At 33.9% G+C, this 13069-nt stretch overlaps 1 protein-coding gene across 1 annotated transcript; it reads left to right on the top strand.

Moving 5' to 3' along the window:
• The first annotated feature begins 5114 nt into the window (after positions 1-5114).
• On the top strand, positions 5115-11847 carry BRXL4 (BREVIS RADIX-like 4). The gene is made up of 6 exons (XM_028218467.2): positions 5115-5281; positions 5419-5678; positions 5834-6213; positions 9615-9750; positions 9951-10348; positions 11376-11847. The coding sequence occupies exons 2-6, from the start codon at positions 5559-5561 to the stop codon at positions 11452-11454; spliced, it is 1113 nt and encodes a 370-aa protein (XP_028074268.1). The 5' UTR covers positions 5115-5281; positions 5419-5558; the 3' UTR covers positions 11455-11847.
• Positions 11848-13069: the final 1222 nt, after the last annotated feature.

Here is a 13069-nt window from a genome sequence, read left to right as displayed (position 1 = left end):
AATTTCTATATTATTTGGAGCATTACATTAATAACCATGAATTTCACACTCTTTGACAAATGATGCATTCAATCCATACAAGAAACATGATTTTATGGTGTGAATGCACTAATCTCAATTTGTACCAACTCAACAACAATCTTTGTTCTGTTAATTTATGAAATATGCAATAAATTTACGATGATTATGGGTTGACTGCATTATGGTAGCTTAAAAATTATCTATTTTGTTTTTTTTTTCCAGGTTAAATTAGTCCAAAAATTAAGTTTTTTTGACTCTAAATATACCTATACAATTACTAAAATAACATTACAAGAATAAGTCAAGTGCCACATATATGAGCACTATAATTCTTGATATTTGTATGTTTGTACTATTTTGTATAACTTCTTTGTCTTAGAATAAAATACATTATACAAATTAACAAATCTTACATATTATTTTTACTAACTGATGGGGGTATTAAAGAGTGCTCTAAGACATTATTTAATATTATGATTGATGTGAAAGTGTCTTGAAAATAGATGAAAATATTAAAAAGTGTATTAGTAATTAAAATTGAGTAGTACTTTCAAAATTTATTAAAATATTTTTTTCTTGTGTATCATAGACACTTGGTGTTGATACAAGACCTATATAAAATTACAGTAGTGCTAGACCACTAATTTAATGGCTCTAAATCCACCACTAATGAGGTGACAAAGCAAAAAAAAAAAAAAAAAACAGACACAATACATACTGTGGTAGTGGGTGAGACCCACTGTCACATCATTGGTGGTAGTTCTATTTAGAACTCCCACTCTTTTTTCATAAAATCAATCTAAAAACAATTCCAAAGCAAGCAATAATCAAGTTCATTACACCCAAAAACAAAACAAATAAAAGTTTATTGGGCTTTGCGAACTTGAGGTTGTTTGTTGGGTTGTATGAAAATTTGGGTGAGAAGTGAGAATATATCCCTCAGGCCCAAAAGATAACTTTTCAAATGAACAGTTGCCTCGAATGCTTACGATCAACCAACCCAGCAAAAAGTATCGACAAACAAACCCTACAGATACGCCCGGTGAAGTTCCGGTTGCCGGTAAAAAGTGAAGCATATTTGGACCACTTTTTGAATGTGAAAATGATAAAAAGAGAAACTAAAAAGCTAAAACGAAAACCTCCAAAATGATCAATACATTTGTCATTCACTCGCTCTCTTTCCCTTCGAGCCAAAGTGAAGCTCATATAAATATACATACTAGCTTATCACCCATGCTATGCACAGAATAATTATAGATATTTATATTTATTTTAAATTTTTTAATATATAAATTATATTTTTTAAGATTTTTTATAAAAATGATTTAACAATCTTATCACTAACTATAATGTATGAGAGAAGTTGAAAAGGGTATTGTAGTAACTATACACAAATTGTATCTACAATTATTTATATGAGGGAATTTTAAATATTGATCAGGAGATTTTGACCAAATCAATAAATGTAGACATGTGGAAAGGCATGTGGATTGAAAAAAGTTAATAAATACTGATTAGAGAATTTTGACCAAATCAATAAATGCTGAGTTTTTTTTTTTTTAATAAAAAATTTAGAAAATTCTGATTGGGATATCGAAACTCCCACAGGCTTTGGAGTTAAAAACTCCATTTTACTTAATATATAGTAAGTGTATATATATATATATATATATATAAGATGAGAGAAATAAAGTGCTATCTTATTATAATGGAGGAGATCTTACAAAAAAAACGTGTAGACATGAATGCCCTCCTATTTTATTGTGTTTACAATTATCTATATATGTGAATTGTGATTTTTAATTTTTTTTAAATGTCTTCTTTTTTTTCCTTTTTTATATTATATTAAAGTTTAATATTTTGATAATAATCACATGTGTTGGATTTTTCAATGAATTAAATGTCTTTTTTCTTATTATATATTATATTAAAGTTTAATATTTTGATAATAATCATATGTGTTGGACTTTTTAATAAATATTTTTTATACTTGTTCTTAATGTATTAAAGTGTTATTATGAGGGATAATAATCATATGTGTTGGGACTTTCAAAAAATTTATATGTGTTGGATTTCAAAGAATTTTTTTATACTTGTTCTTAATGCATTAAAGTGTTATTATAAGGGTAAAACTTGGGAGTTGGGAGAAGTTAATAAATGCTAAATTTTTTTTTTAATCAAAAAATTAGGAAATTTAGATTGAGAGATTAGATGTTCTTAATGCATTAAAGTGTTATTATGAGGGTAAGACTTGGGAGTTGAGAGAAGTTAATAAATGCTAAGATTTTTTTTTTAAATTAAAAAATCAAAAAATTTAGATTCAGAGATTGAAACTTTCACAAGATTTAGAATTAAAAACTCTCTTTTACTTAATATATAGTATAAATATAGAAGTATAGATACACATGTACAAAACAATTTGTGCCAAAAAACTCTCATATGAAGGTAGACTCATTTTCATAGGTACATTGTGTGAGAGCTCTCACCTAAGGGTATATTTCACATGAGTCACACGCACCTTGATTTGAGAATTTCTCTCCATATATTTTCTTTATAAATAATATTTCTCTATTTGTATACATGTATATTTAAATTTTTAAATAATTTAATGATTAGGAATTGAACTAAAATTGGTGTGAAATTGTAGTAGTTTAAAAAAAAAAATTAGAAGCATTTTAAAAAATAAAAAGCAAGACAAATTTTGAATTATATGATTTATATCACATATATCATAATTCCATCAGTACTGTTTCCATCTTCTCAAAATTCATTTTTTGGTTATTTTATTTTTTCTTGCCTACAAAAGCATAAATATAAATTTGGTCTTTTAAGGTCTGTTTATTTATTTATTTTCCCTCTCAACGGTATGTTGTTTACTTTTATTTTAATATAACTGATTTATATATACTTAATAAATAAATAGACAAAACAAGACTTTTTTAACCATTTTCATAATAATTTCAGTAATTCTTTTATCATTTTAAAAATATTTTTGTTCAAAATTGAAAAATTTAGAAACCCTCGAAATATTGATTTGTGATTATATTTCAATTTTAAATGGTGAATATCAATTCCAATCAAACAATTAATAACAAATTAGCACAATGATTTAATATAGAAAAAATCACAATTGAAGCAGCTTTAATTGTGATAAAAAATCACAGGCCAAAGTCACAAAACAATTCATTAAAAAGACAAAAAATAACTACACACGAGTACCCTAAATTACTTAGTAAATCCACGCGCCAAATTGAATTGAACCAAATTCGATGTGCCTCTTCCACTACCTTATTCACCTCGGAATTGCTTTGCCTAACGTTAAATCCACATTGCCAATGTAGAATGGTTTTTCCTCAAAAAATATCCTCGTGGGGACAAGGATGGTATTCGAAATTCAATCCTTGATCAGTTTTGAGCCGGGGATGGGGATAACTTTCACAGCCCCGAGCCCGATCCCAACCCTGACCTTGGCCCCAATCCCGGCCCTGTTCCCGTTTCTTTGGGAAGTGAAATTAGTATCATACCCCTCTCTCTCTCTCTCTCTATATATATATATATATATATACCAAACCCTAAAAACACAGACACAATTCACTCACACGCCCTCTTATCTCTCTCTCGGTTTCTCTCTTTCTCTAAAAGCCTCCATCCTCCTCCGCTGTTCTTCTCTCCGTTCTCCCATCATCGTTTAACTCATATCTACAAACTCAGATCTCGATCGTCAATGCCAAACTCAGCGGGGCCACAAAGTCTCTGATTTGCCTCATGTGGCTTGGATCTCACTCTTCATGCCCGTCGTGCCGCCAAATCCTGTTATGGCTTGGTATCAAACCATTAGCGATGTGTGTCCTCTCTCTCTCTCTAACAGACAGAGTTTCTCATCTCTCTCTCTAACAGTGGAGATTATGATGTGCATGGATCTATGGTGTGTATGATTAGAGTTTTCAACTATCTCTCTCTCGCGATCTCTCTCTCTCTCTCTCTCTCTCTCAACTTAGATCTCTCTCTCTTTGTGATGTTGATGATGTTGTTGTTGATGTTGTTTGATGATATTGTTGTTAATGATGTTGTTGTTGAATCGTTGCTGTTGCTAACTTGCTGCTGTTATTTGGGTTTTTGTTTTTTTTGGTTCGGGAAATTTTCAGGATCAGGGAAATCTGATCCCTGTTAGGGGGTGGGGACGGAGACTGTGATAGGTTCCCCGTCGGGGATCGGAGTTGGGGATAGAGACTGTGATAGGTTCCCCGTCGGGGATCGGGGCCGGGACTAGGAATGAGGAAATTTTTACCATCATGGATTGGGGACGAGGAGTGTGATCCCTAACTCGTTGCCATTCCTATTCCGAAATCCACTAAAGTTTCAGGCCTAAGTTTTTCGGAATCCACTGATGAACACCTCTATCTTTTTGTGAATAAACAAACAAAATCAATACTTGGTGTTTATTAATATGTAGTTCGTTGATTAATCGATCACATTCTATACATCAAGGAATCTCATATAAACCACCCTTCAATATAAAACACTTTGTATTTCACTCATCTCTGAGAATCTAGACGGGTTCATCCTTAAAAATTACGAATAGTGTACTTTTATACTAAATAGAGTCGTGAAAACTGCTCGAGCTCACATTTTACCGCTTGAGCGGTGTGAGTAAAGGGTGCTGCAAACATATAGGCCAACCTTTAGAACGCAATATCTACTGTTCGAGCGGCGAAACATATATCTCAAAAATTTAGTTTGTAGACAGAGATATTGGATGATTCACTTCATTGCTCGAGTGCATAAATAACCGATTAATTCCCGTATATAGTCAGCGAAGTGACAAATAAGAAATACTCAAGATACAGAATGTCAGTACTAACTCCTTTACATAGACACAATTCAGGTTGAATTTATATTTAAACACTCACTAACTCAATAAAATAAAAGAGCGAATAAAATTATAACATTTTTTTTTATTAAACAAAATTGCTAATTATAAAAATCTAAAGATTGTTTTTTTTGATATGCTCTAGTACCAATTGTTACAAGATTTTTTTATTTTTAATTTGTGGGACAGATAGTTATTAACTTCAAAAAATAAAAAAAAGCATAGAGTAATTAATATGAGGAATCTATATGAGATGGCGTAATTTAAGGAGGGGCATTAAAAGTGGCTGAGCACGGGCACTCAGATGTCTCGTTATCTGTGCTTCCAAGCTCTCTCCAACCAGCCCACAAACGACTCATTTCCCTCCTTCCCTTCCATTCCATTTCACAGGTCTCTTCTCATTCCTTACAATTCTTTAATTTCTATACATTCATACATTTCTATATCTACGTGTATATATATATATATATATAAAACAAAGCATTGTGCTAATGGTGTATCTGATGACGGCGATGATGATGTTGCAGGAGTTTCGAACGAGCTTGTGAACTCCTAATTCACATCACTCAGTTAGCTTCCCAAACTCTCTCTCTCTCTCTCTATATATATATATATATATACACACACACATATATACGTTTATATATCAGCAACTGGAGAATCGAGAATGCTGACATGCGTAGCCAGTTCGAAGCAGCCCGGCGATGAATCCCTCAATCAACCTCAACAAATCAACTCCCATGCCACTCCAAATACCAAGCTTGCCATCAAATCTCTCACTTCTCAGGCAATTCAGCTCTCTCTCTCTCTCTCTATATATATATATATACACACACGCACATGCATATCAAGTGAATTAGGGGAATGAATGAATGCTCTGTTTTCTCTCTCTCTATATGTGTGTGCGCGTGAATTATTAGGGTTTAGTGTTTGGTTTTGCAGATCAAGGACATGGCATTGAAGGCATCGGGGGCGTACCGGAACTGCAATCCGTGTACGACGACGATTCAGCAGCAGCAGCGATACAACAAAGGCTACGTGGAGTCGTCGGCGTCGGAGAGATTCCGGTACCGGAGGACGGCGAGCTCGAACTCCAGTTCCACGGCGTCGAGGCAGTGGGGGAAGGAGATGGAGGCGAGGCTCAAAGGAATCTCGAGCGGCGAGGGGACGCCGGCGTCGGCTAGCGGGCGCCGGGTCGACCCGATCGTGTTCGTGGAGGAAAACGAGCCGACTGAGTGGGTCGCTCAGGTGGAGCCAGGAGTTCTCATCACCTTTGTTTCGATGCCACGTGGCGGCAACGATCTCAAGCGTATTCGGTTCAGGTACTTTCATTTCATTTGACTGTTCTCTCTGATTTGGTTTGGACGGTCCTGATTTGCTTATTTGTTACTCTTCAGACGTGCCTTAACAATTGAATTAGGTTTAAGGGTTGTTTGGGATGACTTAAATAAATGTATTTTTTATTTTTTTATGAAAATATGTATAGAAAAATAGACAAGTGATAAAAAAAGATAAAAAAATGAATTATTTTTGAGTTGCCAAACTTAACTTTAATTTCAAGGGTTGTTTTCGTTGGTAGGTGGCTATTTATTTGCTTCAATATTTTTTTTTTCTTTATTTTTTTGGAATTAAATATTCTGAGTCTTAACATGTTTAACAATAGGCTTTAATTTAAGTTTTATTTTAGTCAGTAGGTGGCTATTTATTTGCTTCAACATTTTTATTTTTCATTATTTTTTGGAATTAACTATTCTGGGTATTTTAATTGATAAGGAGCTTTTAAATACATGCTTTAAATTTCAAGCAATTATGTACTTTACATATGTAAAGAGCTATTTATTGGGTCTATTTAAAATTGAATGGATTTAGAGTTGTGCATCCAATTGGAGATGCGTTATTGGGCCTTGGTATACATATCTCGCTAATTTAAACTGTTTATATTACATACTCCCTCCGTCCCAAAATATTAGTCCCTTATTCCATTTTTCATTGTCCCAAAATATTAGTCCCTCTTTATAAATCAAGTACAAAAATAATGTAAATTTCCTATTTTGCCCTTCTTTTAAATTAATAAACAATTTAAAAAGTACAATTATGACATTGATATTCTCAAAAAATGTACTATCAAAAGGGTAATTTTGGAAAACGAACTTTTTTCAAATGCAATAAGTGTACTACCAAAAAAAGTTAGATTCCCCAAAAGGGACTAATATTTTGGGACGGAGGGAGTAGTCAGTTGATTAGAATATTTATGTAAATCAATATGGTCGGATAATCATAGCCACATGATTAGATAATATTTGTCTTAAAAAAATAAATTGTCTATTTTTAAAATTATATTTATCTTGTGTTTTTGTTTTTTTAAAAACAATTGTCATCTAATGTAGTTACTAATATCCGAATAATTTGATTTTTTTCATACAAACTAATGGTTTGATTACCAAGTAGGCCTTTGACGGCTCATCAAGCCCAGCACAACTTCTTCCAAGTTCCAACTGTAGTGAATCCATTCCCATTTAAAAATTCACAAGTCAATATCACTTGCAACTTTTTCCAATGACGAAAATGCCCCTTAGTGCATTGTATTCCCAATTGATTGAGTGCTGACAAAAAGTTTGGATGGTTGTTTTTTTTATATTTGTTATGATAAAAACATGTTTACAAATAGGAGGTATTTTCTTTTATGCCATGGTCGTTGTTTGGCTATGATCGAATATTCATTTTCTTGGTTCTGTTGTCAAAGGGAATTTGTGTTTCTTGCTATTCTTGAATGGTATTTTCTTAGCATTTTCGAAATAATTTGATTGCTTTTTTTTTTTTGGATCGGTAAGTGGTAAAAATGCCTTCCAAGTTCTAGTTTGGAATGTCTCATTAATTGTTAATCAAACTGTGCCCTTAGAGCATCTCCAACGGTAGTAGGCATTTTACCTATCTAAATATTACTATAAAGTATATATTTTATTTTGCCTATCAACTGTTTTATGTTTTTACTCCAACCATGCTCTTTATTTTAGCTATTTATCCAAATACTATTAATTTTATAGAATGCCACGTCAACAACGAAGATGGAGGGAAATGATCCTAATGATTGAATACATTTTGCCTAGCGTTGAAGGCTAGCTACATGTAGCTAGTGAATATGAGTTGAGCCAAAATGCCTAATCATATGCCTAGTGCATTGGAATTGAAAAAAATGAATCACACTAGGTATTTTAACTAACAAGTAATATATGCCTAGTGCATTGGAGATGCTCTTACAACCTGAGGATACAATTAGTGTTGTTTGGTTGTAATGAAAAATTGATCTCTCCAGTTTTTATTTTTTTTTTAATTTTTTTAATTTTTTTTTGTATTGCAAGTAGGCTTGCGGGGGTTCATCGACTGCAACTTTTAACAGCTGAACAACATATAGTAGATTTATTTTTTCATAATTTTTGAAGATAATATTATTGTAAAGAAATACGCACTCGTAAAACAAAAATGCAAACTTTTTTATTGCTTTCGGAGTTATCTTTTTGTTTAATAGTTAGATTTGCACTTGATTTTGAATCCTAGCCTATCATCACTGTATTAGGTGTTCCACCCAAACAGGGCCTTAGAAACCGCTGTTAATTTCCAAAAAAATTCTGAGCTGACGGTAATTTCAACCCACCACTATGGAAAAGCAATCCTAAATGGGTTTCTTTTTGAAAGTCCTAAAGGAGAACTCATCATAACTTGTTAGTGGGCCTGGTTTGATTGTGCTGAAGAAGCTTTTACAAAGTGTTGTTGTCTTGTCGGGGATTGGTCTACCCTTCCTTTTTAATCTTCGTCACGCTTAATTCCTTGGCTTGTCTCCTTGTGGCTATTTGTTGTCATTTTATTTGTAAATAACCAAGGACTAATTCGTATATGTGCATTTTTTTTTTTTTGTCACTAACAAGGAACTGGGCTGTGAAGCTTTCACATTTTTGTTCACTAGTATAAAGTAGCAAACTTTGAATATACCATGTACCTACTTTGTCTGTCACTATGGAAATAGAACAAGTGACATGGCTATGGAGCTTTCACATTCTTGTTTGCTAGGACAAAGAACACAATTCCGATATGATTACATTGTTCTGGTAATGGAAAACCTAAATTGCAACTACAAAAGTGCATTTTTCTTGAATTAAGAAGAAAATTTGCATAGTTAATCGTCTTATCTTCACCTCTTGGATGAGTGTATGTGAAGACATGTACCCGTTAAAAATGATTTTAGTTATTCAATTATGTTGTTTGCTTACGTAACAGAATTAAGCTACTGATTGATTGTTGCTATTTTTTTAAGGAATTAGATGCCCACTATGTAGTCAATGAAACTTATTATATTCCATGCACTAAAGGCAGTATTGGCTTTTCAAAAGCCTTTATGAGGGAGCACCGCTTTTTGTCAATAAAGCTTCGGTAGGCCCAATTTAGTGGCTACACTTATAATAACAATTTCGTAATAGATTACCTAGTATAATGCTTAAGAGCACCTCTTCATGATGGGTTTGGGCCTTGAGGACTTAAGCAATAAGCATGTGGTTCCTATTTATAATGTGTCACGAATAAAATCTAATTTCTCATGAGTTTGATAATTTTTTTAACATGCACAGTGAAGGTCATGTTGACAATTCCCCAAGTTATTTACCATTTCTTATGCATTGTTTTGACAAACTTATTCAAGAATTTTAATTGCAAGTTTATATCCGTTGATTAGCCGAGAAATGTTCAACAAATGGCAAGCTCAAAGGTGGTGGACAGAGAACTATGACAGGGTAATGGAACTCTATAACGTTCAGAGGTTAAACCGTCAAGCTTTCCCGCTTCCAACTCCTCCCAGATCTGAAGATGAGGTGAGCTATGTGCTTAACCGTGGACCATTGAATATAAAGTGGTTACACATTATCCCCATTTCCTTTTAAGGTGTCGGAACTTATGAGTGTAAATTGAAAAAGTTAAATAAAAATAAAATACTAATACTAATACTAATACTAATAATAAAAATAAAAATAAAAATCCCATGCCAATAATGTCATTTTCCTGCCTTTGCCAGATTTCAAAATTGGAGTCCGTTGAGGACAGCCCTATTACACCGCCACTGACTAGAGAACGGCTACCTCGCACCATGTACCGTCCTTTGGGAACTGGAATGGGATACTCATCCTCAGATTCACTTGATCACCACCCAATGCAATCTCGCTACAACTATGACTCTGGTCTGACCTCAACCCCAAAACTCTCAAGCATTAGTGGAGCTAAGACAGAAACATCATCAGTAGATGCCTCCATAAGGACTAGCTCATCAAGGGAGGCAGATCGCTCTGGAGAGCTATCCATCAGCACTGCCAGTGATCTAGAGGCTGAATGGGTTGAACAGGATGAACCAGGGGTTTACATTACCATCAGAGCACTGCCTGGCGGCAAAAGGGAACTCAGACGTGTCAGATTCAGGTTAGTTTTGTCTATCAACTCTTCATCAATTCCCTTAAATGGGTGGGAATACCTTGTATTAGCTGTAGTATGGAGTGCTGGACATTGCCACAACTGACATGGGATGCCAACATCCTCAGCTCCGTGCATGCACGGCCTTGGCTTTGATACCATGTTAGACATGCAGCCTAACCCCAACCTAAGATTATTGTCCCCTACGATCCCCACTTAATAGCCAGCCTCACGGATTTGTCCCTTTGGGTTCCAACCCAAAAAGCACCTCCACAATGGAGTTGTGTTCTGGGCTGTCGTATAAGTCCATCTTGGACATTGTTCGCAACTGATGTGGGATGCCAACACAACCCAACAATAAATGACATTGCCAACATTGTTTAGGCTATATGGTAGCAAATGAACATTATGTCTATGATTTTTCTTTACTGCTTCATATGGTAGAACAATTTAGGTGCGTATTTTCAGCCTCAAACTAAGGTGGAAGAAACATAGTAACCTGTATTCTTAGAGCTGGTGAATTTGCTACCTGCATATCTGACCAGTCCCATTCATTGCTATCTGATCATCATCATACCAGTGGCAACGGATAGCATAATAGTTAAAATTATCAAACTCTTTCTCTGGTTAGATGCGATATCAGTGGAAAAAAAAGGGCCACCCATGTTTTTACATTAATTGGTACTGGGTAAAGATGCAACCATTTGATCAGACAGCTACCTTTTCTAATGGGTCATAATGTATCCATGTTGTGTTAAAAATACAGAATAGTAGAAGATGATCTATGATATCAGAGCCAATTGGTAAGAAATCTGTTTTTGTATAGCATTTTCCACGCATTAATTAGAAGAAATTTAATAATGGATTTGAAATTTCGTAGTTTATACGGCGTTTGTAATGAAAGTAGAAAATTATGAAAATGGTAAAATTAAAAATACTTCCAATTACTCTTTTTTGAAATGAATGAATTCTGTATTTGTATTGTCTTGAGCTGAATTGGGTTTTTACCCCTCTATTATGCGCATCTGTCGTGCAGTCGAGAAAAGTTTGGGGAGATACATGCGAGACTGTGGTGGGAAGAGAATCGAGCAAGGATACATAGACAGTACTTGTGACTGACTGAAACAGTATGGTTTCAATTGGTCTTGTTTGCTGATTGGGGAAGTGGCGACTTCACAGAATCCTTTGTTCTGCCATTCCGTTGAAGTCGTCTCTTCAAGAATGTGACAAAGATATGCTAGCTCCTGGCTGCATTGTTTGTAACTGAGTTGCATTTATATATGAGTCGTCTTGGCGGCTTTCCAATTGCTTCTAAAATATCTTTGTGAGTTGTGCTCTCTCTCTCTCTCTCTCTCTCTCTCTCTCTAGTGGTGTAAAACTGTGTTGGTCAAAGCATGTTGGTTCTGGTTCTGTATTTGGAGTATTGGTGGGTATAGAAGTTGAAAGTTGACAAATATTGAATTTTGAAGTGCAAAACAATGTCAAATTAATGAAATGTCTATTCTCTCTTTCCTGTTCTTCTTAAGGCTAAAGAATAACTAAAAATGCTGCCATGGTGTTGTGTTAGCTTATGGGTTGTTTTTATTTCTTATTTTTAAAAGTAGTGTTTAGTGCAATTTTTTATAGCTTGTTAGGCAAAAATAAATTGATAAATTGAAAACCTAATTGTTGAGAAGTTGGAGGATTGATGCTTTTAACTTATTATAACTTCAAGTTTTGCGTCAAGCTTGAAGTTGATAATGACATGTAATTTTTTTTTTCTCTTAATTATTTATTATTATTTTTTAAATAATTTTAATAATTGAAATGATTTTGAGCTTTCTGCCACTTCGCCTGGAAAGAGAATTTGATCAAGATAATTTTGGAATTGCCGGTTGGTTGCATGCTGAACTGTAACAACCCACCAACAGATTTACTAACACCAATTTTGATTATTTTTATTTCATAAACAGAATAAAAATCTCTATTTTATTTCATAAGTTTGTAACAATTGTTAAAATTTTCAGAGTTGTCTACAATTAACTCGTCGTTACAAGTGTTAAAGCTTTACTTGACTATTTTTTACTACATGATCATGAAATGAAAATCAAATGGTGAGAATGAGAAAATTGAGTGGGTACTTTCAAGTGCAAAAGCCGTAACATTATTATATAGGATGAATTATAAATATTTATTCTTGAGATGACTTAAACCATAAAGGAAAAATCACCGATAAATCCCAAATGAGGTAATGTTGTTTCATTTGGTTCTTTATTTTTTCTTATGAACCATTTGGTCCTATTTAATTGGGTAGAAATCTTTTTATTTGATTTGGTATTGTTGGAGTTTACATATTTACTCATTTTTTGTGGGATTGAGTGGATTCTAGTGCTGACGTGGTTTTGTTCGTCGGGGTAATGTATTTTTACATTTCTGTTTTATGTATATTTGATTTAGTGATTTACGATGAAATTGGTTAAATTGTTGATGTGGGTTTGTTGGTTGTGGAATTTTATTTTATTACTCTGGGAAGTCTGTTGTGGTGTTGTGGATCATTAGCTGGAATGAAGTTTTCTGGAGTTGTCGAATGTGCCCAACGTTCAAGTTCACCTCGATCATAGTCTTGATCACGCCGACAATGTTCGAATGGTACATAAATTTCAATAGGTCGACGCGGGGCCATTTCTTCATGGCTGATGCAGGTTTTTTACACTTGAACAACAACTTTGCTTGCTTTCTCACCGCTAACCG

Source organism: Camellia sinensis, chromosome 13, assembly GCF_055761805.1.
Source record: "Camellia sinensis isolate YWXY chromosome 13, ASM5576180v1, whole genome shotgun sequence".
Lineage (NCBI taxonomy): Eukaryota > Viridiplantae > Streptophyta > Magnoliopsida > Ericales > Theaceae > Camellia > Camellia sinensis.
The sequence above is the reverse complement of the archived record's forward strand: the minus strand, read 5'-3'. Positions and strand labels throughout refer to the sequence as shown.